This window comes from Tyto alba, unplaced genomic scaffold (assembly GCF_018691265.1).
Source record: "Tyto alba isolate M040663 unplaced genomic scaffold, T.alba_DEE_v4.0 Super-Scaffold_46, whole genome shotgun sequence".
NCBI classification, from domain to species: Eukaryota; Metazoa; Chordata; class Aves; order Strigiformes; family Tytonidae; genus Tyto; species Tyto alba.
Genome location: NW_024881322.1, coordinates 4,100,732 through 4,127,339, shown reverse-complemented (window position 1 = coordinate 4,127,339; position 26,608 = coordinate 4,100,732). Strand labels below are relative to the sequence as shown.

At 37.6% G+C, this 26,608-nt stretch overlaps 1 protein-coding gene across 2 annotated transcripts in view; it reads right to left on the bottom strand.

Annotated features, from left to right (window-relative positions):
• Positions 1-26,608, bottom strand: part of ANO10 (anoctamin 10) — a 123,987-nt gene that overhangs the window by 19,454 nt on the left and 77,925 nt on the right. For both annotated transcript variants that reach the window (XM_032991269.2, XM_032991270.2), the window contains exon 12: positions 24,269-24,385. In XM_032991269.2, the coding sequence (XP_032847160.2) occupies positions 24,269-24,385 (117 nt within the window). The remainder of the gene's footprint in view (positions 1-24,268; positions 24,386-26,608) is intronic.

Sequence of the window (26,608 nt, the reverse complement as noted above, 5' to 3'; positions counted from 1 at the left end):
CTAGACTAAAAAGAACTTGGAAGTAGGTAAATGGTAAATTTGCATATCAACAAAACACTTCTGAAAACTCCAATTATTAATGGGGAGCTTCCTTTCCTTCCTTCAATGCCTGTCCCTACGATCATTCACACTGTCACTAATTCAAAGCAGTATCCTCCCACACATTCACAGTTGATTAGGAGTCAGATGCAAGAGTCTTTCAGCTGCAGGGCTATCACAGGACTGCCAAGAACAACTTTGCTTCTGGATGTCTCTGAAAGGGAAGAGTTAGCTAATACGGTACCAAACAAGGGGGTTACTTTTCAGATGTCAGGATCACAGAATTTTCTGTGAGTCAACAATGATTCTGAACAACGATGTGCGTACCTGGGTTATTTGCATGCAAGTGTCTCACTGCAAACTCTGATGACTTGTTACCCAGTTAGCCTCCCTAGTGATAGGCTTATATTGAGTACAATTATCTTGAGTAACCAAAACACAAAAAGAAAAATCTCAGGCTCAAGTGTTCAGAGTACACGTGCATCCACATCATAACAGGCATCCGGACAAGCAAACAACAAACTGAACCACACATGTTGAATTGACAGGACATACTACTACAAAGTAATTATTAAATAATTCTTCTTTAAAGCTCAAGCTAGTCTCTGAATTTCAGTGGTGGCCAACAGCTGTCTCCTAAACTCTGCAACTTTCACAGTCACAGTATGTCTCTTCAAAATCACCTGAATGAGATGTCTAAAGGGCCAGGGACACGGAGAAAGGGACCACAAAGTAACTTTCCGGCTACCAGCCAATTTCAACAAAAGCTATCCATTTAGAGAAACTGCCTCTTCATTTTATGAAAATTAGTAGCTTGGTGCAAAGGGAAACCCAAACACCCTATCACTGAAAACACAATTGCAACTCAGTTCCTTCTATCATGCAGCAAGTAGCTGCTAGCTGTTTAATCAGGACATGCACACAGCTGTCTATAGGTTCAGGAAAGACAGAACACAAATCCTGAGGAAAGGAGGCTTCATTAATTCTGCTGCTCATAGGCAGGTTGTGTGTAACATGAGAACATGCAAATGGAAAAGTTCATCGTGTAAGAAATCAGTCCAATCTCCTTCATGGCATCCCCTGTACAGACTTGAGAAAAGTATTTTCATTACCTTCCCTGCTTACAACCTGCATTTATCAGAGAGTTCTGCCATTTTCACTAGCATCTCAGCATACATGTACTGAATTTTCTGATTTATTTCTATCTAAAAAAGACTGTGAGACTCTATATGCAAAATACTTTTTCACCCTTTTCTGTCTCTAAATTAAAGTTATTCTTCTATTTGGGAGATCAAGCAGGTAAAGAAATTTTAGAACATTTTTTAACTAATAAAATTGATGCAAGCATAGGACAGAAGCAAACTGTCAACAACAACAAAAATCAGAGTAACTACAGCTTACTGCTTTGATGAACTTGAAAACACTCACAGTTTATAGAAATTTAGCTCTCCAAGGAGCCAGGAGAATAATATCTGCCATGGCAACCAAACAGAGCAGTCTTCTGGCACTTTCTGAATGGGCATTTAGGAGGAGATTAATTCAATACTCCGAATGATGAAAGGGCTCTTGAGATCCATAACTGTCTCCCACAAATTACCCTTATTGTACAACTGGATGTTTAGAACAGATTGCACATTATCTATATCGAACTAGAGCTTTCACAGCAAATTTATATGAAACAGATTAAGCCCACATGATGTGTCACACTATTTTCACCCACTCCTTTCAGGGCATTTACAAAAAATGAGGATTTTATTAAATAGATCATTACAGTTTTTCAGGATTTATTTTTAAGCTTATTTATATTTAGAAGCTACCGTAAGCCTTTTTACTATATAACTTTGAAAGTTGCGAAACATGCAAAAGCACAAAAAGCTACTAAAAAAATTATAATATAGTATATAAACAGACAGCAGAAGGACTTCCACTTTAGTGAGCAGTAGAGTAGTTTTTCTGCATTTCATACTATTTTGAATTTACAGTAAATTCAAGTGATGACATACCTCAATAACTAATCATGCATCTTCCTACTTATATGAATTAAGCCACTTTTTTCACCAAATGCAGCATCTGATGAGCACCAGTCTTATAGAAAACATTTTATAAGGGTATATCAAACATCTAACTGCTTCATCAGAATCTAAATTACTATGGAATCTTGCCTCCCAGGATAAAAGTAATTTGGTATTTTGTTTACTGATTTCCTTATATTGCAAACAATCATACTATATAACATACAAACCAGAAGAAACTTGTAAAAAACCCAAGATTTATAGTGCAAACACATTTACAAATAGTTACAGCAGAAACGAGCTAGTCAGCTAGACTCAGGAAAGCAGAAACACATGTTGTATCTTCTGAGACCACTGCAAATTCTTCTCTGCAGTCCAGCAACGTTCAAGACGCAGCACTTCACTTGCTGTGTGAAGTGAAGAGCTTTCACGTTGTTTGCAGTTATGAGCAACACCTCGACTGCACAGATTGTTACGGTAGGATGTACACCTAAAAGTTAGTCTTAGCCAGTCTGATAAAAGTTACCCGAGGTTAAAGATTATAAATAGCACTGATTCCATCTTGTATTTGTCAACTGAAATGAATGAAAGATGAACTTTTCAAAAATTTCTAAAGGCCACAAATAATTTGTAGTGATAGGCAGTGAAAATTCCACCACCGTTTCTGAAAATCCCACTCTGCTTTTTGATTACATTACCATACATTATTTCTGCAAAATCCCTACCTTCTTCACAACTCAGAATACATTAGGCAGGCAACAGACAAACAAAAAGTAGTGAGAGTAACTACAATTTTGAAGATCCAAGACTTATTTAGAACATTTATTTGCAAATGAGAGAATTCTGACTTTGCACTGCTTAAGTATAGATTGTGTTCTATACTGTGTAAGGAGGAACTGTGTCTCCTGAATAATAAAAAGCATATAAATCAAGGAACAGTGGTTAGGTTCTAAACAAAGAAGACAGTATTCACCTTGCCATTAAACAGTGAAAATAAAAATAAATTTAGGTAAATCAACCTCACTCACTGAACACCATCCAACTTATCACAGTCTGAGGTAGGAATATTGGAAGGAACAAAAACTGCAGTGCAACCTTGAATAACGATCCAGAGCACAAGGAACAAAACTGTGGTTTGGCAAGTTCCCTTCAATTTACTACTTCTCACTTTAGTCCCAATTTACAATCATTATTAACGAACCTTTTGTCCCCATTTTGGTATTGATAATTAACGCTCGTTTAAATTTTAGAAGGTCTTTCAAAACATTAAGCATTTTAAGCATCAAACATCACCAAAAAAACCTCTGAGCTAGATCTCTTGAGAGTGGGAAGCTCTCGAATCTAATGGAGTCGGGCTGATTATCCCACCTGAAGACTTTTGTGCTTCTTGGCTCTTGCAAAAAGTAACGAAGTGAAACAAATTTGTACATTTCACCATTTAGACTCAACAGGAAAGCTACACAGGTTTTAATACCTATGTTTTAGAGAACAACTGAGGCTTTCAAAACCATTATAATGATAGCTCTCAAAGAAGTATATCTGCTGATTAATAAACCTCCAAATCAAACCAATCTTTTCTGTATAAAGAGAATTAAATAGGTTACAATTTCAAGTTAATATATTTCCATGGAATTAGAAACTGTAATTTGAGAATTCTGTCTCCAAGGATTTGCAGAAGTACTTACATTATTCAGTGAATTGCTTCTCCCCAATAGTACTGCCTCAAGATCATTAGTTTCCAAATCTACTCTTCGCTTCACAAACAAGCTAAACTAATCTCCAAAATGTGATAATTTAAGTCTGCACATTCATTAAATAAAACATGCAACTAGAGAGCATAGAATCATTCGCAAATGTGAAACCTGTCCCAACACCAAATTTCTGTCTCCGTGTCAGCTGAATCTGAGTTTTTATGCCTGAACTCTTCCCTCCTCTTCCATTAAAAAAAATCACCTTAAATATCACTGTTAAAATAATCTTTCTGATTGGTCCCTTTGCATTTATTATCATTCTCTTCACCTTACTGTTCCTTTTCATGAAATGAACTTCTGACTTTCAGAAGTTTTATAATCTACTCCTCATCCACATGCTCCACTCTGACATGGAGAGCTAATCCTTCTCATGGCTTTGACAAAGAAATGCTGTTATTGTGTCCTTGCCAGCATGCTTCTCCATCAAAAATAATTTTTTGTTCTTTCATGTTGCCACACAGGTATGGAAAAGCTCTCCATGAACATCCGTCAAAAGTATCCTGTCAAAAAAATCACTTTTGATATGTAAAGAATAGTTCATAAAACCATGATCAGTCATTGAGTCATGATCATGTCTTCCTGGGGGACTAGGAGCTCGTCATTAGATCTAATTGTCATTAGATCTGCAGAAATATATATATATTTTTTTTACCACATCCTCCAGTCCCTAGTTTTTACTATCATTCTAATATTGTAGTTTAATGTAACAGAAAGTATTAGATAATCTTAGCTATAGATATCACTGTCTCCTGTAATAGTCACAGTGAAAAACTGGAAATGCAGCGTGAACATATTTAGAATACGGTGCTGGGAAGGGAATATATTTTGTAGGCGTGAGTTGTTCTCCTGACTGAGTAAAGATGCATTGAGAGCTGTACTCCACATTATGAAAGTTTCATAGTTCCAGATATTCTGAATGAATGTAAAATTTCAATTTAGTAAGATGTTCGCTGAAGCCAACCTTGTCATTTAAACACCGTTCGTGTCTTTAGGAAGATGGCTGATTGTTGCCTTGGAAACAAAGACTGTTCTCTAGTGTGTTCATTTCAAGGGATTCAGTCAATTTGAAGTCAAATTTCCAATTGCTAATTTTATACCTGGTGCATGGGCAAAAGTTCTTAAGATCGGAACAGAAATTGTTTCCTTGCAATGCTGTTTGACAACACTGTAATTGTTTTGTTTTTTTGTTTTTTGTTTTTTTTTTTTTTTTTTTTTGCACTGCCCTTGGTGAACTACATCATTGTTACGTAATACTCTGCAGGAAACTCAACTGTATACTTTCCTCCTGTGTAAGAAGGTGATTATGATAACAGCAGAAACAAACCTAAAAGTGAAAATGGAAGTACCTTGAGACATCAACAAGCAAACAAGTGAATACCAATAATTTTGGTCCTAGTGTTCTTTAAACTGATCTAAGATATTTATAAAAAAAAACAAAAAAACAAAACAAAAACAAGGTAACAAGCAAAACCACCTTAAGTTCTATTTTTATACATATATTTTTAAATACATATCTATGTTTAGACGAAGTATTTGTAAAAATTACGACTACCGATTATGAAGACATACCATTCATCCCTTTCACTCAAGCCATATTGTTTAAATAAAGCTTAATAAAAGGCATGAATAGACACTACCAAGCAGGACCTTTGATAGGGAAGATACTCACATTTTCTGAAGCTTAAATTTAGCCTTGGGTTGAGGGTGAATAATGGGACCCATTAAGTAAATTATGGCACATCTAATTTCTTCCCTTGCTTGGTCAAAATATAAACACCTTCATTTTCAAGGAGGATTTATATTACGGATCAAATTCTTAGCTGGTGTCTATCAATGAAGATATTCAAGCTTTGCCCTAAGGGAACCTTGTCCCGAGATGCTCCATGTGCACTTAACAGAGAGGGGTAGGTTCCTTCATAGACTGCTCATCACTCAAAGTTAAGTTCCTGTTCTGAATCACCTTCCAGAGGAACCTCTTTTTCTACTTTTCTTCAAAGAACAGGGAAACCAGCATATCTAAAGTGAATTTTCCCAGTGTGTCTATATATAACTCAATACAGAAATTTTACTTTTAATTGTATTAGCTATGATAGCAAAATGCTAGTACTGCACAAATACTTCCAATTAGTTATAGGAGGTCTATGCTGTTAAATTATTTTTGTCTTGCTCAAACGCACAGGGCTCCTTCACTTCTTTACCTATCCACAGACTTCAGTGACTGACAGGTGTATGGCAAGTATCTGTACCTGTGGATATACCAGGCATTAGGATTACACTACACAGTACAGAAATGTTGTCCTTTATCCAATAGCCAAAGTAGCTAATATCTTAAGCGTATAAAAGCACACAAAGTTTATCCAGCAGCATGCATCTTCCCAAAGCAATATAAATGTCAAGCTCATTGCATTTGTGCAATGATGCTTTTCTTATTTTAATTGAGCCATGTTTGGAAAACAACATTGTTTTATCTCACATTGCTTATGGATTCACAAAGTTGCAGTAATCTTTTTTTTTTTTTTTTTAATAAAGCACAACCACGGAGCATTCATTCACCAATCCAGCCTACAGACACTGTGGTTTCCACTCAGCTGTAAAAGAATCACTGGCTTGACCTTCTGCATTCTTTATTCCCAAACAGTGAAATTAAGCAAGACTCTACTCAAATATTCCAGGGTTTAATATATCTAAAAATTTTTCAAGACCAGCCTAGCCTTTGAATCAAACTGCAGAACTTCTATCTCAAAACGACACATGAACGTGAAAATTATTTTACAAAAGATGTAACAGCTCATACAGATAAAATTGTATTTCCACATAAACATTTGCAGTACCAGAGCCATAAGCTGCTCATTTACCCAGAGGAAAAAGATTAATACTTTACACAAAAGCCATTAAGTAATAAATAAAAGTTAAACAAAGCAGCTACAGAATGATTCAGTATCACAATTATTATCAAAATTGTCACTGACAAGCTGATTCAGTATTACCAAAAACAGTTATAAAGGACACGTGGTTATGTACAGAGCCATATGCACATGCAGGTGTATGAGGATGGGGATACATGCACAGGAGTTAGTGTATTAGGAAAACAAAGATGTACTTCAAATAGAAATGAAAGAATCCACAGTTAACATGCATTTCAACATGGCTATGAGGGCAGGAATTGCTCATTATTTTTTCTACCATGAAGACAATGAAATTGCTTGATTTTGGTATCAGCGGGAATTTAAAAAAAATCAAATGAAGGAACATCTTATGAGTGTTCCATGTGCAGCCACCTCGCCTGCCACTCCTCCACCTCCCTCCACTTTCAATTTCAGATTTCAGTGTTCAATTTTGTTTGCACCAGGCTTTCTTTCCAAACCAGAACATTCTGTTTTCATTGAAATGAAGGCCTTCAAGAACTGAGTATTTTGAGTGTTATAACCAATATATGAGTATAATGAGGGTAAATTAAATGCAATTTAATCTAGTTGAGAGACTGGGAGATTTTGTTCAAATACTGAATATTGTGATGAGCGAACAGCACAATTCAGAATGGATTCTTTTCTTCCTTAGTTCTTTGTGTCCTAATAAAATCAATGTAAACAAACTGCCTAGTGGAGCAAGGCTGGCATGAGTACTTAAATGACTCTTTTCAGCTCATTTCTTTTCCTGGATTAATTCCATTGTCACTGTGTGTAGAGCTGTGGAACACTCATAGTGGCAAATAAATAGCTGTTTTCAAAATAGTCACTGTACAGGGACTTTAAAATGCTTAACAACTGTTTAGAGTTCAGGGTGAACTGCAACAAAGCAAAGAGTACGTTTATAAAATCAGGTTCATGAAACTCACTGCATTACAGTCTAATGACGTCTCTCCCATGGAGCTTATAAACATTAAGATAAGTAAAACAAATAAATGCAAAACTGAAAGATTAGGAGAGTCTACACACCAAAATGAATAAAGACAAACCTCTTTCAGAACAAAGCACCGTGAACAGAATAAGAAGAAAAGCAGGTACAAAATTTGAGAGAACAGCACAGTAAGCGGAGGAGGCCATTTTTATACACAACAATCCCCACAAACCACATTTATTTCATAGCTGGGGACTCTCTTTGCCAGATAAAGGTAACAGTCTGGCTGCAGTTTGGGGCACAGAGCTAGAACACTGAGCCAGCTCATTTACCCCTTGTTTACCTACAAGCTAAATGCTAAAGTAACATTATTTAACTGGTTCTTTAAGTCATATTGTCATATGGATTTTGCTGGTGGTACACCTGACACCCATGATCGTTGTGATCTGGCTGTCCTGAAGTCTCAACAGAAGGAATGACCAGCTCCCCATTTCTTTATCAATAGGATATAAAACTCTGTTGAGGCAAAGAATTAGAGTACAGCATGATGAACATAGGCCATACGTTCTGAAGAACCACATATTACTTATTACAACACTTAAATAATTATTTTTCTTTAAAAAACTGTTCACAGAGATCTCACTCCCAACGACTAGCAATGAGTTACCATGTAGACAGCATGTGTGTCTGAAATGTTTCACTTAACAGAACAGGGACTGCAGGATGGCTTCATGGTGCAATTTTCCTAGACATAGGAAATTAGAATACAGATTTTCCTCAAGGAAAAGACACAAAACTGAGTTTGAACTAACAAAGCAAAAAGCAGTTGCTTGCAAACTCAACAATGAGATCCCAGCAATTGTGAGGTGACAGAATGTGTTTTGTGGCACTGAAGTAGGGAAACAGGCTACACCAACATCTGCCAAATGTTCCTTTGTAGAGTTAACAGTGAGCTGCAATTACTCTAAGACCAGCCGATGGACTGAAATAGCAGAAAGCTTTTCACAAGAGGTTAGTTATTAACACCAGACTGCCAACAGACAGAATTTCCTTCATTTTCCTTAGCAAGTCAGTCTACACAAAATTTTGTTCTTTTTTTTTTTATGGAGACAGTTCTGACCTACAGCTGAACTGCCCCTCGCTAAGGCAATGAATATTAGTCCTGCTGTAACATGCCAGATCCAGCGATGCTGGATATGAACACAGTTGAGTTCTGTGAAGCAGTATCAGGCAGAAGAAGTAACTGGGCTACAATCTGGACTTACATACTAGCAGAGTACTAATGGTAATGGAGCTGTAGGCATATCCATTTTTTTCTTAGGATTTTCAAGACCAGGATGATTGCAGGATGCAACACCTAAGAGATGTCACTAGTAAAAAATGCATTCAGTTTAGCTAGATGTCTGACCAGTACAGAGGCTTCAGCTTAATGGTGAATTATCCCAAGTCCAAAGCAAAGTGATTCTGGGCAGAGTGGAACTGATACTGCTCCTGTTTGGTTTGGACAGTGATCATTGTAGTGCTCTGTCAGCACTTGGCATCTGGAACCCACGGAGAGGACAGGTCATCTGTGTTCCAGAACATCTGAATGCAAACAAGCTCCTTGCAAAGACCCCACGCCACCTCTGTGAAGGTATTCTGCCATCTCCCCCACCTCTGAGGGAGTTTGAGAGGAGGCTGAGGGATGAAAAAGAATACTCCTTTGCAAAGCTGAATTCAATCTTTCCAATAACTTAAGAGAACATCTTGTAGAGCTCTCATCTGTTACGCGTTACAGTTATGAAATACAGTGATTTCAACCATTTAGCTTGTAATATAAATTAGATCTGGCACACTGTCAAGAAGGTGCTGCACCTATATGACCAAAGCATGAGGAGCTGAGCTCTTCCTGCTACCATTAAAATGTGTTTCAGAGGGTGGACAAGATTCATCATCATCAAATACCTTTAGGTCTTGATCCTAAACTGTGATGGATTGAAGAGGCCTCAGCAGATTTTCCCCCATCTTTCTCTGCCTCTGCCCCTTCCCCCACCCCCCAAGAAATATCCCTGCTTCTATTTGCAGAACTGCAGTTAAATCCACAGAAGATTTTAGTAGCGTATCAAAATATCAAAAAAGCTAGCAAAAAATGATCTGCAGTTCTCTTTTCCAAATGCAAAGAAATGCTTATTTGGACTGTATATAAATAGCAGGTCCTTCCTGCTAGGCCTTAAAACTCCCTACCATTTTACAGTATGGAAACACATTCCACTGCAATACAAGTTTTTGTACGTGATCTGCTCTCTCAAACTGATAACTTAGTCAAAATAAAATTGAATTGATTTCTTACGGACATTTGATTTTGTTGTTCTTACACATATTCAAAAGTAATATAATGATTTGTATCTCATGCAAACATGTTGCCACTGCTGTAGAAATAACGTCGATGCCCATTTTCCAAGTGTCCTCCCTGTGCTTGTGTGCCGGTTTCAGGTTAGTTTTGGAAGAGCAGCCGGTGACCTGGAGCACCAGGGAGCACTTATGTAATGTGCTTATACACCTTATGTAACGTTCATACACTGTGACAGCCACACCATCTCCCAGGTACTCGATTATCCCACAGCTCTTCCCCTCTAACTCTCTCACTATCTGGATTTTAAGGAGATATTTTACAAAACAAAACAAAACAAAACAAAAAACAACCTACTAGCAATCCTCCCTCACCCCCGAGATTAGAGACACTGATGGCATCACGCTAGCTACCAGCAGAAACAGATGAGGTCTCTGGTTTTCGGACATTTTCACTTATTTTCCCTGCCAGTAAAACTAACTTTAGAAAAATCACATTGTGCACACACTACAGCCACTGTTTCACAGCAGGAGAAACCTGTGTTTTTACAGATGTTTCTTCTCAGTCCTTAATAATCCGATCTTTAGCTGAGTGGATGGCAAATATTAGCCGAGGGCATTCACTGAGGAAAAAGGGAAATTTGTTGTAAAGTACTCATCTATTTAACAAAGCTACAAGTTTTGAAAATATCTTGTGAAAAAACAATTCTTATCTACTGAGTTCTTTTTCTTGGCTGATATCAATGCAAAACCTAAGGCATTTTGCTCTTAAGAAAATTACTTCTATGTCTTTTCTAGGATAGTTACACAGTACATAATGCTTTTTTTTTAAAAAAAAAAAAACAAAACATGTTTGCTTATAATTATTTATATCTTGCAGAAAATAATATTTGTAAAGCAAAGTCTTTCAGAAAACTAAAAGTGTAGATTACTTGAACTCATACATACTGGTCAATAAAAAATTTAACTCCTAGCACACTGCTGTAATGGAATATCCTCATTTTGCACCAGTATTGTTCTATTGACACTTGCAAAATACAAAAAGCATAGGTAATATTTCAAGTATTATACAACTGGCATTCTTCTTAAGTGCCAGCTGTGAGAAAGTAGAACCACTGTCTTGTTCTTGACATTGAAGTTGGGACCTTAACTGTGAGATAGTCTCTCTTTAACCTTGTCAACAAAAATATAACACAGAATTTGAGTTTAAAAAGCAGCATTTAGCAATAGCATGCCTAGAAACACAGAGAATACAAGATAATTTGACCTAAAAAAGCTAAGAGGCTTTAGGTATTAAAGCAGACTGAAATGTTCATGTTAGTGCAACAGTTTTGCCCTCAAAGCCACCCGGTGTGATTAATGTTTGCTGGAAAACATTATGCATACAGCATATGAGTAGAAAGAACTTTTAAATGCATCTAACTCCAGGGAAAGCAGCTCCCTATATCCAGCTGAACTTTTTAAAAACTGCCTATTGTGACTATAAAGTTGCCTTTAAGAAAATAAAGGCCGGCATACAGTAGTTACAAAGGGAAGATGTATGTCAACTGTGAGGCAGAAAGCACGGACTGCAGAAATCTGGCTATGCATTATGGAGGTGCTGGCCAGAACTCCCTCAGCAAAATGATTCCCTTGAAACGCAGGAGAATCCCAAACAGCAGAAAGATTCAACCTCTTAGTATTTCTGAGCACTCCTGTCACGGAACAAATGCTTGACGCTTCTACACATAAATGCCTCTGGTAAGAAAGCCAATATAGCCAATTATTAATGGAGTATTTACTTTAAATTTATAAGTAAATTAAAATTTTAGATGCACAATACAATTTTATATGTCACACATGAAAATAACTAAATATGTTAAGCAGTATAACCTATTCCTCATCAATGCAGTATTTTCTTCTCCTATAAAGTTAACAATATTTGGAAGATAGACTACTAAGTGTCCCGGTCCCAAATGACAGAAATTACCTTAGCTATTTTAAGAAACTAAACAATGTCATTTGCTATGTTGTGGCATAACTGCTCAGCATACTTCAAAGACACAACAGGCCATGAGATCAACCACCAACAACTCCTGCATATCTCATCAAATGACAACTACCAAACCGATAGTTCTTAGACTTTTCAGATTTTGGCAGTATAAACAATGTTCCATGAGAAAAGGACAGGTAAGTACACTCAGTGCCTAAACTCCTGCCTTTGGTGATAAGGAACAGATTAGGCAAGTTGATTCACATACCATACCATAGTGGAAGACCAGAAACTACAAGAACCTCGCCAACTTTAATTTTCCCAAATTTGGTCAAAATTTTAACCTGGCCTCCACAAAAGAGGATTCTCTGCATCAGTTGACATTATTTGTCCACGTATACACAAGCAGAGGGGAAAAAAAAGAATTACCTTAAGCCCTGAAGCACATGATTTGATTATACGAATTGTCTTAAAGCAAATTTGCAAGCATCATTAACAACCTAAAAGCAAATCAGGCCATCATGTTTTCCACAAAGCCCGTAAAATAAAATTGTGGAAACACAAATTCACAGATTCCAGAAACCAAAAGGACCCCCATGATAATTCAGCCAAATATCTCCTCTTATATGTCAAAATGTAAAGAATTTTTCTACCGAATCTGATTAGAATATATTAAGACATCTGCAAATATCAACCCATGTCCTCAGCACCTAAAAGAATGAGTTGTAGCACTTCTTGCTGAAGGACACTGTGGTCCCTAAAGCTAAAAGTGGTTCAAAGGGAGACAGAACACCACTATGGAATAGAAAATCACTGAAGATTACCAACCACAAAGGAACTGCATCTGTCTTAGAACAATCAGAGCTAAAAGTGACTAGGAAGTAGGAGAGTAGTTACCATGCATTCTTGCTCTTTCTTAGACATCTGCTTGTGGCTGCTGGTGGGGATGGCATACCATCTTTGATAAAAGTTTGTCTTGTCCCTGATACACTCCATTTCTAATCTGGACCAACATTCACCTATTTTCACTGATAGAAAATTGTGCCTCCTTTACGTAATGTCTAATTTCACACACTGGGCCACATTACACTTATATCAAGAAGGTTAAAAAGTCTCCCACCGTCCTTCCATGCATTAGTAAATACATACCTACATACCAAAGCATCTCTCAACCCTTTTCCTGACAAGTTAAATAAATTAAATCTTGTAAGACTCCTGTCACTAAATAATCTCCCCTCTATCATGGCAGCAAAGGTTACAAACTGCTGGTCCAGACTGTCACATAACTCAAGAGAATCATCTGTACATGTATTAAAAAGAACTGCTGATACTGGGATAAAATGCTTATAAATGTACCTACTTCTTCCCATACACACACCTTAAATGTGCATTAGCCAGAAAAACTATCTGTGCTTAATCCCTGCAGACTTCCCCATCTTCATCTCTTGCATTCTTGGTATGGTATCACAGCTCCTTTCCCATTTCCTAATCTTATATACCAGGTTAAAAAAGGCTGAAACCAAGTTCCTTTGGGAATACAAGTGCTACCAATCCCCCCCTAAGGAAGCTAGCAGGTTGCTGTGGTGGGGCATAGACACAAAATGGAGAGAAAAGCAAGTTAGAACTCCTTTCTGACTGATAGCCCATGCTTGCTCCTAGCTAAGTGACTCAAGACAGCGTCCTGGTTCTGTTGCCTGATGTGGCATGGGGAGAAAAGGGGACTCAATCTCCCTTCCACTTTCACATGCAGAGGCCGTCCCTGCTCTGTCCTCAGACGCTGGACATGCTCTGTTAAGTTTCTGCAGTCCCTCATCATTTACCCGTTTCATTTCAGTCAAGTATTGCCCATCATTGAGCAATGTATCTCCACCATGATTATACAGTAATAAGTGAAAACACTTTTGTCACAATATCTATGAAATATATAGACTATGTTCTGCTGGTGCTGTCCTGACACACATGTACGTTCAATTTGGAGTTAGAGTGCCTACATCTCTGCTATACAGAGGTGGAGCTTTTTGTTTTTACACATGCGTGGCATGTTTCCACAAAGAAAAGTCTCACATACAGGTCAATGTATCCCTGAAAACAAATAATGAATTTTGTTTATTTTAATCTTCCAAAGCAAATAGGAGAAAAACCCCAAAACCTCTCTGACAATGTGTCACTCTGGAGGAAGTGTTTATCTGAAAAATATGACCTTTCCTAGTCCACAAGGTGCCTCAGCTATACCAGCTAGCTCATATGGGGGCGTTGGGCTGGATGACTTCCAGCTATCTCTTCCAACCTATAGCCAGCCTGTGATTCTGTGAAATCACAAACTCTTAAAGGCCACGTTTAAATGTAGTCTAGGTATCAGTTTGGATATTGGTAAAGGCCAAAGTTATTTAAGACATCATACCAAAGTTCCTTATATTATGGACACAGCAAGTCTGAAAAAATGGGTGTTGACACAGAACACGTATTTGCTAATTATCTATGAACAAGTGGGCGGTGTCTATTCTGATACAATAGAGACAGCTATGTCAGACATGATTGCTTTTCAGTTAACACAGATGAACATATGTAAAGTTTGCAGAAGCCTTCTAACACACTGGAGTTAAAACAAATAAAACCACCTTTGCTGGACCAAGCTGCTTCACATCCGTCTGTTCACTTGGAAGGTTTTCCTCGGCACAAATTTTACTACGTTCAAATTTGTGAACTATCACAAATGTTGAGAAGCAGCAAAAGAGAGCAAGTGGACAAAACTGAGCTGCCAAATAACTTGCATAAATTACAAGAATGCAAATGAAATATGAATTGATAATTTGCTCTAGAAAATGATGAGTGGCACAAAAACCCCAAGCCAAAACCCAAATGCTGCCATATGTTGTCCAGCTTGTGGGACCTCCGTGGCTCTTAGGGGACAGCAATTTGACTAAGAGCCCACCACTCGCACTGCCTGCCAGTCAGGTGTCCCCACCAAGACACCTCAAGAGCCAGAGGCATTCAAAACCTGAAACCTCCTGCAACGCAGTCTTTTTCTGCCTAGCTTTGGAGAAGGAAGAGCAACAATTCCACCCATACTCAAGCTACAACGAGATTTGAGGATGAGGGAGAGGGAAATTAACGCTTTAAGGTAATTCACTGCTAACACTGAAGCGGTTCACTGCAAAAAAAAAAAAGTCCTCTCAATGGCCATGGCTAGTGCAGAGCCAACTGCACATACTGTCGCTGCTTGTGTGACAGGGATCCAAGCCATGCAGGATAGGGTCCAGCCTGGATGGTCAAGGGACCGGTCTCTGCAATAAAGGATCCCTTATCACACAGAATCTCGTGCTATAGTTGCAGCAAAAAGTATCAGGAAAGACAGTGCTGGGAGTGAATTCAGTAGAAGACATTGAAAGGGGTGTAGAGCATGTCTCCTCTCTTACTCTGGCACACAGTCCTTTACTGCACTGAGGGATTTCGTTGTCCCCTGTGAATTAAGCGAAAATGTTCCGTATCTATGTATACACTGGTGACACTCTTTGTGCCTGGCTTATTTATACATATCTGTGATTATAAAAAAAGCCGGGGCTGCCTACCCGTTAAAATACTGCATCTATGTTCAGGTCAACAACACAGGCTGAAAAATAACACAGAATGAACATAATTGCTAATTTTTATCCTGTCTTTTGAAAATCACCCCTCACAAGACACTTTCAATTGTATCAACTCTTTAGATGCAGGGGGAAGGTACAGAATTAGATACTTGAAAGTGCAAGAAGTAGTGGTCCATGTGGACCTGTACAAAGTACTCCATGAAGAAAGGTTGAAAAATATTTGTGTAAGGACTCCTCTAACATACAAAAATCATGTTCTACTTCGGTCATATCTATAACATATTAAATTATTCATGGACACTGCAATTTAAACAAAATTTATACATATAAACCACTTCTTTTTTTATGTTATTCAGACAAGCAATTACATCTCATTTCAAAACAAAAATTATCAATCCATATATATATATGTAGCAAGGACTTGTCTATTTGGCACGTGTCTTACCCACCTCACTGAAATTGCACATATAAAGAGAGCGCTATTTCTCATACAACAAAAAGTATGAATATTCAAGGCAGCACTAGTAGGCAGTGATATTTTTTCAAGTTCAAAATTAATAAAACCCCAGTGGCTGCATAGACAATGTATATATTGGATACTCGTTCTTAGAATCACCATGATCAGGCTGCACAGCATGTGCAAAGACTCGGTCATGGTGCAGGTGTAATCACTAGCAACACGTGGACACGAATCCACTTTTAAATTTTTGTCTCTTTTTCAGGAATTGTGTGGGTTCCTGCTTTTTTGATCTCCAGTTAGTCTCAGAAAGAGTTCTCCCTGTAGACAGGATGACAGATATTTTCTTGGGGAGAGTGGTGGCAATCAGGTAGTATTTAAACATCTAAAATTTGACTGAAATCATCATCTCTGAAAAGTTGAGTTATAACCTATTATAGGCTGTCTTCCTGCTCACAGAGAAATCTGTCCAGAGTGAAGTTTAATTATTTTGATTAAACTAGCCTTTTCTTTAAAGGCTTACAGTTCTCACAGGGATCTTTTGAGGTAGCATAGGGAAAATTGTATTTAAAATGTGAGAGGTTTGTTGGAGTCCACAGCAAGAAATACTACTTTTCTTATCACCAAGTTCTATTCAGTTCTGTAAAGAAAATTTCATTCTCAAATGTTGGTAAGTGTAATCTTTTGGGACTCTTTTCTTTTGAAGGAATTTTATCAAGACAATAGATTTCATTTTTTTCTCTCCCTCTAGTCCTTTGCCTTCTAAACAGGTGCAACCATTATTTAGAAGTCTGTAACTACGGACACATGAATGTCCTGTTGAAAGCTGGTTACCAGAGTTCCTGAAATCAAATCTCACTGTGCACTTTACTCTCATTTGTATGGGAAGTGGAATAGCTTCTTCCCTTGTACTCAAGCCAGTTCACATATAATTGGGATCCCCTCTGGGTTCTGGAACTATGAAAACCTGACGTAACTGCAGTATTCTTACAGCAGGAACAATTTAAACCTAGTTTTTATCCTATCCCCTTACTCCAAGTTCCCTTGTTGAGATATGTCTTGTCAATGATCTGGGATGTCTGGCAAAGAGAGGACTGAACTGATTGATGTTCATTCTGCCACCAGGCTCTAGGTCAGGATTTGAGAAGGTAAAATGGGTTATCTTTCCAGAGGGACTCAGCTGTTACGGAAACATAACTTGATGGACAATTTTACCCCTGGCAATAGTCACAGAGAATGAATGGATTGTTGGAAAAGAAAATTACACCTGCTGGGAAGCTGGTCCACTGCTTCTTTCTGTTCCCATTGAAAACATGCAAAAGTATCAGCTACCATCACATTATATTCATATCTATTTAAAAGTTTATATTTATACTGTTAGCTCTCAAGGGTCCCACATTTCAATGTTTAACTTATCTGCAAACCAGGCAGACATGGTGTCATCTCACCTTCGGTTGGAAAGTCACAAATGGGGACACAAAAAATCTTCTTCCCAAATTAATGGGCTTTTGATTTTATTTTTTTTTTTTTTCCTTAAAGGATCATAATTTACTTTGGTTTTGATAACACTTTTATACTGAAAGTAATTTTCAGAAACATACTCTCAAGAAAGGTCCAGCATTAAAGGAATTCATGTTTAAAATAAACTGGCAAAACTATGTTTGAATATAACCTGTTCTCCAATGACTGGGTGCAATCTTTCTATGGTTTAAAAACTGTGTTATGAAAATATAATTAACCTTACTTGCATTATACCCCCACTGCTACCAAAGACATGCAAATGTTATACTGACATGTCTGAAAGCATTCCATCTATTCACTAGGGAAAAACTGCATTTGCAAAGTTGAATTAACAGGTTTGGACTCTAAAAAAAAAAAAAACTACAGCAAACATCTGATTAGTAATGGTTCTATTTTAACATCACCTGTGAGTTATGTCTGATTACACAAACCAGTGGAGCCTATCAAAAGAAGTGCAGCCACACATTTTTGCTGGGAAACAAAAAAAAAAAAAAAGAGATTTTTTGTTTAAAATATTTTTTTCTTTAAACAATACTATTTTTAAGGATTTTTTTTTTGGTCAAAAGATAAAATAAGTGTTTTATTTCATCTCATTCTGTTTTAAGCTAAATTCAATGTTTGAGCTCAAGGTCCACCAGTCCTTCCTACAGGTTGTTTTGCACATCTTTCATTATTTGAATAAAACCTTTTTTCATTTCAGCTATTTGCCTTTCCTCCCACCTGACTGTAGCCTTGTCTTTGCTCAGCATTGCCAACAAGCACAGAACAAGCTTCTGCTTTTATTATCAGTAGTGTTTACAGGGTAGCCCTGAAGCTACAGGTAGTCCTTTCCCGAGCCCTTTAACTCTGGCAATTATAGCACTGAACGAGGCAGAAATCCACTAAGCTTGTTTCAGCCTCACAAAAACTGCCTTCAGTTACCATTTTGCAAGATAAATAAGCAGGATGTTAGTAACTAACAACTTGTGCCTCCCCAATGTTAAATGGTTAAAAGAAAGGTCCTGTTCTCTTCCTTCCCCCACCAAAAGGGTCATTTCTGATGCTCACTGACAGCTTGAGCACCTACGTTGGCCCATCACACCCAGTCATATTCTGAGACACATGACATGTTAGTAAATAGAAAATCTGCAAGAAAAACAGCTTGAAGAGGTGCAAGGAACAAGTATAAATGTTCCCCAGTGCAGAAGACCCTTAAGTTAGCAGACTCTGTTTTGCTCTGACCTACAGGAAGCCCTTCTCAGAGAGGCTAAGCACTCTAACAGGACAGGGGCCAGAGGGGCAAACACACTGAAATTTCATGTATTCCTCCTGGAAAGGATGTGATTAGTGCCAGTGGGTGCTATTCCTAGGGGAAATGGCTAGGTCCAGTCATTACAGTCAGAAACTAGAAAGTTTTGCAATTATTAGAAATGCTTCAGTGCAGTGAATTGCAACGATAAAGCACTGAAATTAGTAATAACCTTTTGCTTCAGGTATAGAGAACTGCAACCTTTACATGCCAAAATACCTATAGATGGAGGGAGAAAGAGTTTAAACTTTCCATATGACTGCACCTAGGCAAACATACCTGCCTCTTTCTGTCACTGTCTCACCATCCCTTTCAAAAATAAGTTAATTAATGCATTATCATGTTTTGAGTATGCTCTTGGTCAATGAAGATGATACAGAGATCAGTCACGGCATTCTTCATTTCTTGCATTTCCTGGAGAGGGAACTGAGACACAAGACCCATTTTCTAGAAATGGATGACATTGCTGGAGAGATCCTAGTGAATGTCACAGCTACCGTTGCTTTGGAAAACTTGTTATTCTGCTGGAAATCATTATGAAGGGGAGCTACTGACTTACAAACACCTAGATCTCACTCTAAAGCAACTGAAGCAATTGTTTATGGATATTCAGACTATATCACTGCCACTAAACCATTGCATGTAGATGGCAGAGCCACCATGGGAAATGCTGTATGGAAGAACAAAAGGTCTTTGTCCACTTGGCCCAGTCTGAATGCTTTATCTCACTTTGAAAAGAAATACACCAGGGAGCACAAAGGACACATATTTTCATGGCTGGTGTTAATAAGCTCGACCCTTTTCATTACTTGCAGTTGAGGAAGGATGACAACTGTCAATCAGCTAAGCAGGCCCTTTGCTCACGAGCATGTGCACTATCTGGAATCACTTTCTGGTGGAACATTTACAGATGGACACCAGATACCCAACAGACAGACATGCTTCGTCAGAGGAAGGACTGAAAGGCTTCACTTATCAGAAGGAAAAGGCACTCCTGTTAAAAGAGACTGGCCATTGATGGCTAGAACACTAAGAAAGGAAGCCAGAGCACAGGGATGACAGGATGGTTATAGATTAGCTCCCCTTGGAGGTAGGGGCTGGGGCAGGGAGGGAACTGGGAAGGGATACACAGAACAAAAAAAGTCTTCTACATCTGCATTTCTGTTCCAGCTTAAAGACAGGGGGCTTTTTTTCCCCTGTAGGTCCTCTGAAAAAACAAACTCCCACAGTAAAATTTATTTCTCTATTGTTGCTATCAGGGCTATGTTTGTTCTGCTGAGATAGTGAAGGAGATGCTTTAAGGAAAAACATCTTTATCCAATTTATATAATTCAGACTTTTTTTTAATGCAAAAGTACCATAAAAACACACGCAATTTTACATAAATAAGCTTTTGTTTTCAGAGCCAATACCAATGCTGTCTAGGTAGCTGCATTTTGTGAAAAGATAAAATGGTGGCACCATTTAAAACTTTATTTTTCCTTGAAAAATGGCTACTACTTGTACATCATGTTGGTGTTGCTACTCTCTGTATTTCATACTCAGAAAATAACTGCATGAATAATTATTTTCCCCCCAATTTGTCTTTTATTAGGTTTGCCAGGGTACAGTTTCAGAGCAGAAAGAAGGTATTAATTTGATGTTTGCCTCAACGGGAAGAAGGTAATACTGGGAAGATCTCATAATACCTGAAAACATGACCGTAAATCTAGCCCACAAAATGCAAATTGTGCTGTTTAATCTGTGGTTGTCTTGTGTTTCTGGAACTTAGACCTTTTATAAGGACAGACTGCTGACCCATCTCCAACCTGACAGCCTTTTGTCTATTCATTAAGCTTTGATCTGTCCAGAAGCTAAAATGCTTATCGGTGTAGCTTTCACTGTCACTGCCCCGAAAATCCTAGATAGTGTCCTCACACTAGTTTTACAGCACTGGTCCTCACCTACACCTATGGTAATTCCTGAACCACTGAAGAATTAACTGACTGTTCCCTTGCTGCTTGCAAGTACACCTATAAGTGGTCTCTCTTCCTTAAAATAGGAACTAGACCAAAGAGCGCTTCATCTTTTTTTCTTCACTTGCAAGAAACAGATGCAACAGAGCAGAGTTCTGCAAAGAAGCAAGGGGAGTCCTGGGCACCTCACCTCACTTTACTAGCTAGCTACTTCCCTAAGAAGGATCATGATGTTCCCCAGAAAAGGGTGCAGACGACAGTACCCATTTCTAGTTGCCCAGCACCCAGACTTCCTTCCAGGTGACAAAGAAACTGGCAATACTTTAGGGAGTGTGAGTGGAATTGTTCCTGCTCCTCTTCCAAAAATCTTGGTCCATGTTCTCTTTACTCCTCTACTAAAGAGTACACACTAATTTATTCTCTCCCCCTTCCCTCCCAATAGTGTCTAACCAGCCTTTGCTACCATTCTTTACCCTGAAGGACATCAGGGAAATTTGAAGCAAAGTCTACAGATGTAACATATTCCCCAATTTGGATTAAGAAAGGTTAAGGTATTTTGTCTTGAGTTGTGTCAACAAGCTTTGTTATGATACTTCCGAGTGTATTATAGCAAAATATTTTTAAAATAGATCAAATTATTACAAGCCATCCAGTCTACTCCCTTTCAAGAGTCCTAGCACAAACTATGTAAAGAAGGGTTTCAAAGAAACATTTCAGAATTTCCTAAAAACCTTTCTTAAAGTTTGAGAACTTCAAAACATGACTGTCATTCCAATATAAAATGGTATTTTTTAAAAAACATTATGGCACTTTTCACTATATAGGAGGTTTTAACAAGCTCTAATGATGATCGTTCATCTCTGTTAGGGAGCTGAGACACTGTATTCCATAAAATCCCTTTCCAATAGACATTAACTCAGTCTTCAAATGGATTTGAACACAGAATAGTCACAGTTCCACTGCACCAGGTTAAAAAGCAATTATCTTAGCATTAATGAAACTGTAAAGGTGCTCACACTGAAGTTAAGGATCCTGAGCATAATCAATACAACCGTTCAAAGCATCTGTACTAGGAGATTTTCTCTCCATGCACTATATAAGGGGTGTAATAATCTACTGGGGCATCTCAGAGGTTTATAGCCTGATAGTGTTAATACCCTTCTAATAGCTACATCCCAAGACAGAAGCACTCTTAAAAGCTCACATGGCAAAAGACAACAGCATGCATGTCTGGATAGCATCAAGAGAGGAATGTGAGGCATACTTGCACAAATGTATATAAACAAGTTTCTCCATAACATGTGATCTCACAACACATTTGTCCCAGACTGCTATGTCTGTTTTTCTTAAACAGTTGTTTTGGGGGATTTTGTTGCTGTTTTTGGCTTGAAAGCAAGATATACAGCATAAATTACCATGATGACTCTTAGTACGAAGAACAACTAGAAAACGTGTTTCAGGATCTTTTTGCACTGACGATGTATTACTTTTAAATGCAGGTATTTTTCACTCTAAAAACTAAGGCACCAGAAAAAAAGCCCAAATCTCTACACGTGTATGGGATACATAGCACTGTATCAATCAGAGGAAATCTAAAAAGGTGATGGTAGACACTTGTGTTTAAAATACCTACCAAGGCACCTGAAAACCAGCCAATATTCTTCCAGGGTCCTTTAGGAAACCTGAAAGTATTAGGTGAGAACTTCCAAGCTTCTGGTTCTTACTGCAATTCAGACTAACCTTTCACCACTGAATTAATGAAACCACTCTGCAGAACTGGGAATCAAGCATATATTATTGTAGGGAGTGCAGAGATGCAAGGATAGGAGATGTAGTCCTAACTGCTGACATGTACACTTGTACAGAAAGAGACTCCACATATATTCCAGTTGTCACGTTACAACCAAAGGTGACTATATTCATCTAAGCTTAAAGTTCCAGCGAATGACCTAGATTTGCCCGTCTACAAAATGAAAACAGAGAATGAACAACTAAAATAGATAATATTAAAAGGAACAGGACTACATTTCTATAAAGTTCACAAGATCTATGACCAGTTCCTGGTAACGTCACGTTGACATACTAGAGAAAGGCAAAAACACACTATCAGGCATTAGATTCAATTGTAATTTGGACTTACTTTGTTATGGCTGATTATGGAAGACAGTGCTGACCTCAATAGTGATGTTCCAGTATCACACAAAACTGTGGGTTTTTAACTAGAAAAGGCTGTGTGTGGTTTACAAGCTCGGTTTGTCCAGAATTAAGAGATCATTTTGTCACATGCAGCTATGGTACATACGTGTTTTAAAAAGTAACCTCCCATTCTGCACAAACAATGCAGTATAGAGGAGGTGACACATCTGCATGTGGAGCACACAAAGAATATGTTAATGTAAAATCATGGACTGCAGTGTGAAAAAGTCTGAGCTAACAATAAGTAGGTGAACCAGTCTCTGCAGCTCCATGCTGGGTTTTGTTTTGTTTTTTTCCTGATATGGAAAGTAGCTTAGAAATCCTATCTAGCATGGTACAATCAGAAACTCCTAAAGAACGCTGCCATTACAAAACCAGCTGTAGAATCTCTGTATCCTACAGAAGCTAATCCCATATTATTCGTCATCTCTTGTGATCTCTACCACGCTTTCTGTGGAATCATTTGTTAAAACTGAAATTTTCAGTAGAAAAATCTAGCTCCTTATTTTCCTAAATTGTTTTGGAATGGTTAACTATATCGTAAAATATACCTTATGCAATGCAGTAAGAATATTGTATGGATGGTAAGATAAAGCAACGTTACCATTCCCTCATACATACTTAGTTCTCAACACAGTTATTTCAAATATGTTCAGCCTGTTTACAATTTTTGTTAGAGCCAAGTTAACTGTTTATCTGTGATGGTATTTCCACAATGAAGAAAATCCTAGTGTTGCAACAACAAACACCTCCAGGGGATTAAATGAGGTTTCATAGAGCCCAATGTCCTTTAAAAGTGACAATGTAAACAAAGTATGTTTGCACACAGGGGACAAGAGACATTACAAGTTGCTACATTACCAGCCATATCAGGAATTTCAAGCTGTCTGAAAGGGAAGACCATTTTTCCTGGTGTTGACTCACATACATTGGTGGATTGAAAGGACAGATGAATCTATTAAAACTTCCAGCTCTCTGCTCCACTTCTTAAGCAGTGATGGATTGACGGAAAAATGAAGCAGTATCTGAAATCTTACAGTTTACAACCCAATGTGTAGAAGGTAAACTAGCACTGCTTTGTGTTTAGTTAATACTCTGTGCTGTACATGGCACTACCAGTGACACTTCAACACCCCACTCAGCCACAACAACCTGTGGGGTAGAGGTGGAACAGCTTTAGCCAGCTAATCTTAACACAATGTAAACAGGCATTTCAAAACCCTGGGATTTACTTATCCACATAAAACAAAAGCAGAATCTCCCTAGTTTATCTTTCCTTCAGGCCACCAACGCTTTTCATTGTTTGACATGTCAGTTGCTCTTACCTGTTGTTTGAGAGCCTCTAGAGATTCAAATTCCAATTTGGCTAGTTTTATCTGGATATCTCTTGGTTTATCCGGAATTACAAATGCCATGATAAACTTTATTGCTAATAGCAGGTGCTGGAAAAAAAAGTAAAAAGAAAAATATTGTTCTATAGAGGTTGAAGCATGGAGAGAACAGCATAATACTATTTCTGAATTTTAGTAATAGAGCTATAAGCAATTATTTCTTGTGACATGTACAACACAGCATACCATAACCACATTAAGCCTCAGCTACTCCATATTTTTTCTATTTACAGTCATCCATAATTTGAATACAGTCTGTCTTATTTTCATAATAATCCCATTTTCACTGTGTACCATAAATTTCTAATTCAATTTTGTAATTGTAATTCCAGATAAAATAATAGCTTTTAAAACATGTTATTGGTGCATAGAAATTTAATTATGGCACTCAGCACATGTAGTTTCATAGTGAAATTTATATATATACACACACATATAATTACATATCATTAGATGCAAATGTAACAACATACATACATGCACACACACGCGTACACATATGTAATGACAGAAATGAGCACACTGTAAAAAATATGAACAAAGACAGACTTTTTGCATTCGAGAAGTTACTGAAACCTAAAAGCACTCCTGAGAAAGCATCAGGAGAGAAAAAAACAAAACATGATCTTCAAAGAAGTGGCACATTCATGAACGGAAACTTTCCAGGAAATGGAGCAACATTCCACGTGTAAGATGCCAAATCAGTCATAATTTATCAGAAAAGATTATAATCTCATTTAAGAGAAAACAAGTGTCCAGCTTCAACAGAACTTCATATTGACCAGCCTTTCAATTTCACTCAAACATGCACCATTCCCCTTATCTCACCAAAAACAAGTACCAAACTGTCAACTCAGGGATTTTGTTTCTTCATTTATGTCAACTATAAACATAATGTAAACAAGTATCATTAAATCTTATTTTATCAAGGGCTGAGCTAACAGTTAGCTGCATGTTTGCAAGCACGAACTCGCTCTTAGCTGAGAAAACCCTGACAAGTAAGACAACACAAATATATGTGCTTAAATTTAAGCGCATGCTTCAGTTCCAATGACACAATGATACTCATAGACATGCTTAAATTTAGCTTATATGTCCAAGCTACTTATCAAATTTCCCTGATTTTTTAATAAAATAAAAAAGATCAGTACTCTTCTCCAATACATTCTGCTGAACTATATGATCTTGATGCACTTGGGCACATGAGTAACTATGTAACAAACCAAAAATCCCTGAGATCCCGAAATTACATGAGCAAGAAGCTAGCAAAAACAGTACAGACTTCGGAGGAGTGGTAGTGAGACCCTAAATAAGCCAATTTCAATAAATAAGAGTTAAATTAAGAAATCAGGGATTAGTAAGAGAACAAATAGCCATATGTGAAATTATTTTTTAAAATCTATTACAGGAACGTAATAGTAGGTCTAGGAAACAGACTGCTAGTGCAAGGAGTAATACTTTAAAAAAAGAGGTGAGAGGAAGGCTGAAAATGAATGCTCCACTAATACCTTATCAATGAAAACCTGAACACAGATTAAGAGGTGAATGAAACGATTAGCATGTCTGCTGTGTAATGCAACAGGTATTACCACATTATTAATAAAAATGTCAACAGTAAAATATTCTCCCACTCATATGAATTTTCTTTTCCCACCCAACAGTGTCTGCTACTAAGGAAATTTTCTTGCAAAAAAAAGTGGTAACAAACAATGTTGGTTTATGCTAGAAATACATAACGATAAAACATGTCTGGGAGGTAGCATTAGAGGTATCTATTAAACGGAAAAAGGTAAAATGTTGAAGACACAAGTAAAAAAAAGACGAGAAAAATACTCCTACACAGAATAGAGACATAAGGAATCACAGGTTGAAGGGGAATAACTGATCTACAGATATAATTTTGATTTGGAAACAGGAAAATTGGGAGATCAAATTTGGAGTAACTCAAAACCAGGTAACAGGATTAGGGTAAAATCCTACACTTAAGGCAAATGACTGACAGAACTAGTAGAAGCTGAGGGATTTGGACAGGGATATTTATTTGAAAAGTTACAGTGGACATTTCAGTTGAAAAAATGTCTCAGCATCACTCAAGGTAGCTTTTAGTTGCCCAAGGTCCTTTGGACTAGGGTTCCTCATGCTTTACTAAACAAAAGAAAAAAAAAACAACTTATTTTTTGATATTAAAGAGTGAGAATCAAATTTTGGAAGTGTAATTGCCAGCCACTACCTCTTGAAAAAAACCTCAAAAACATACGCCGAGCTAGTAACTTT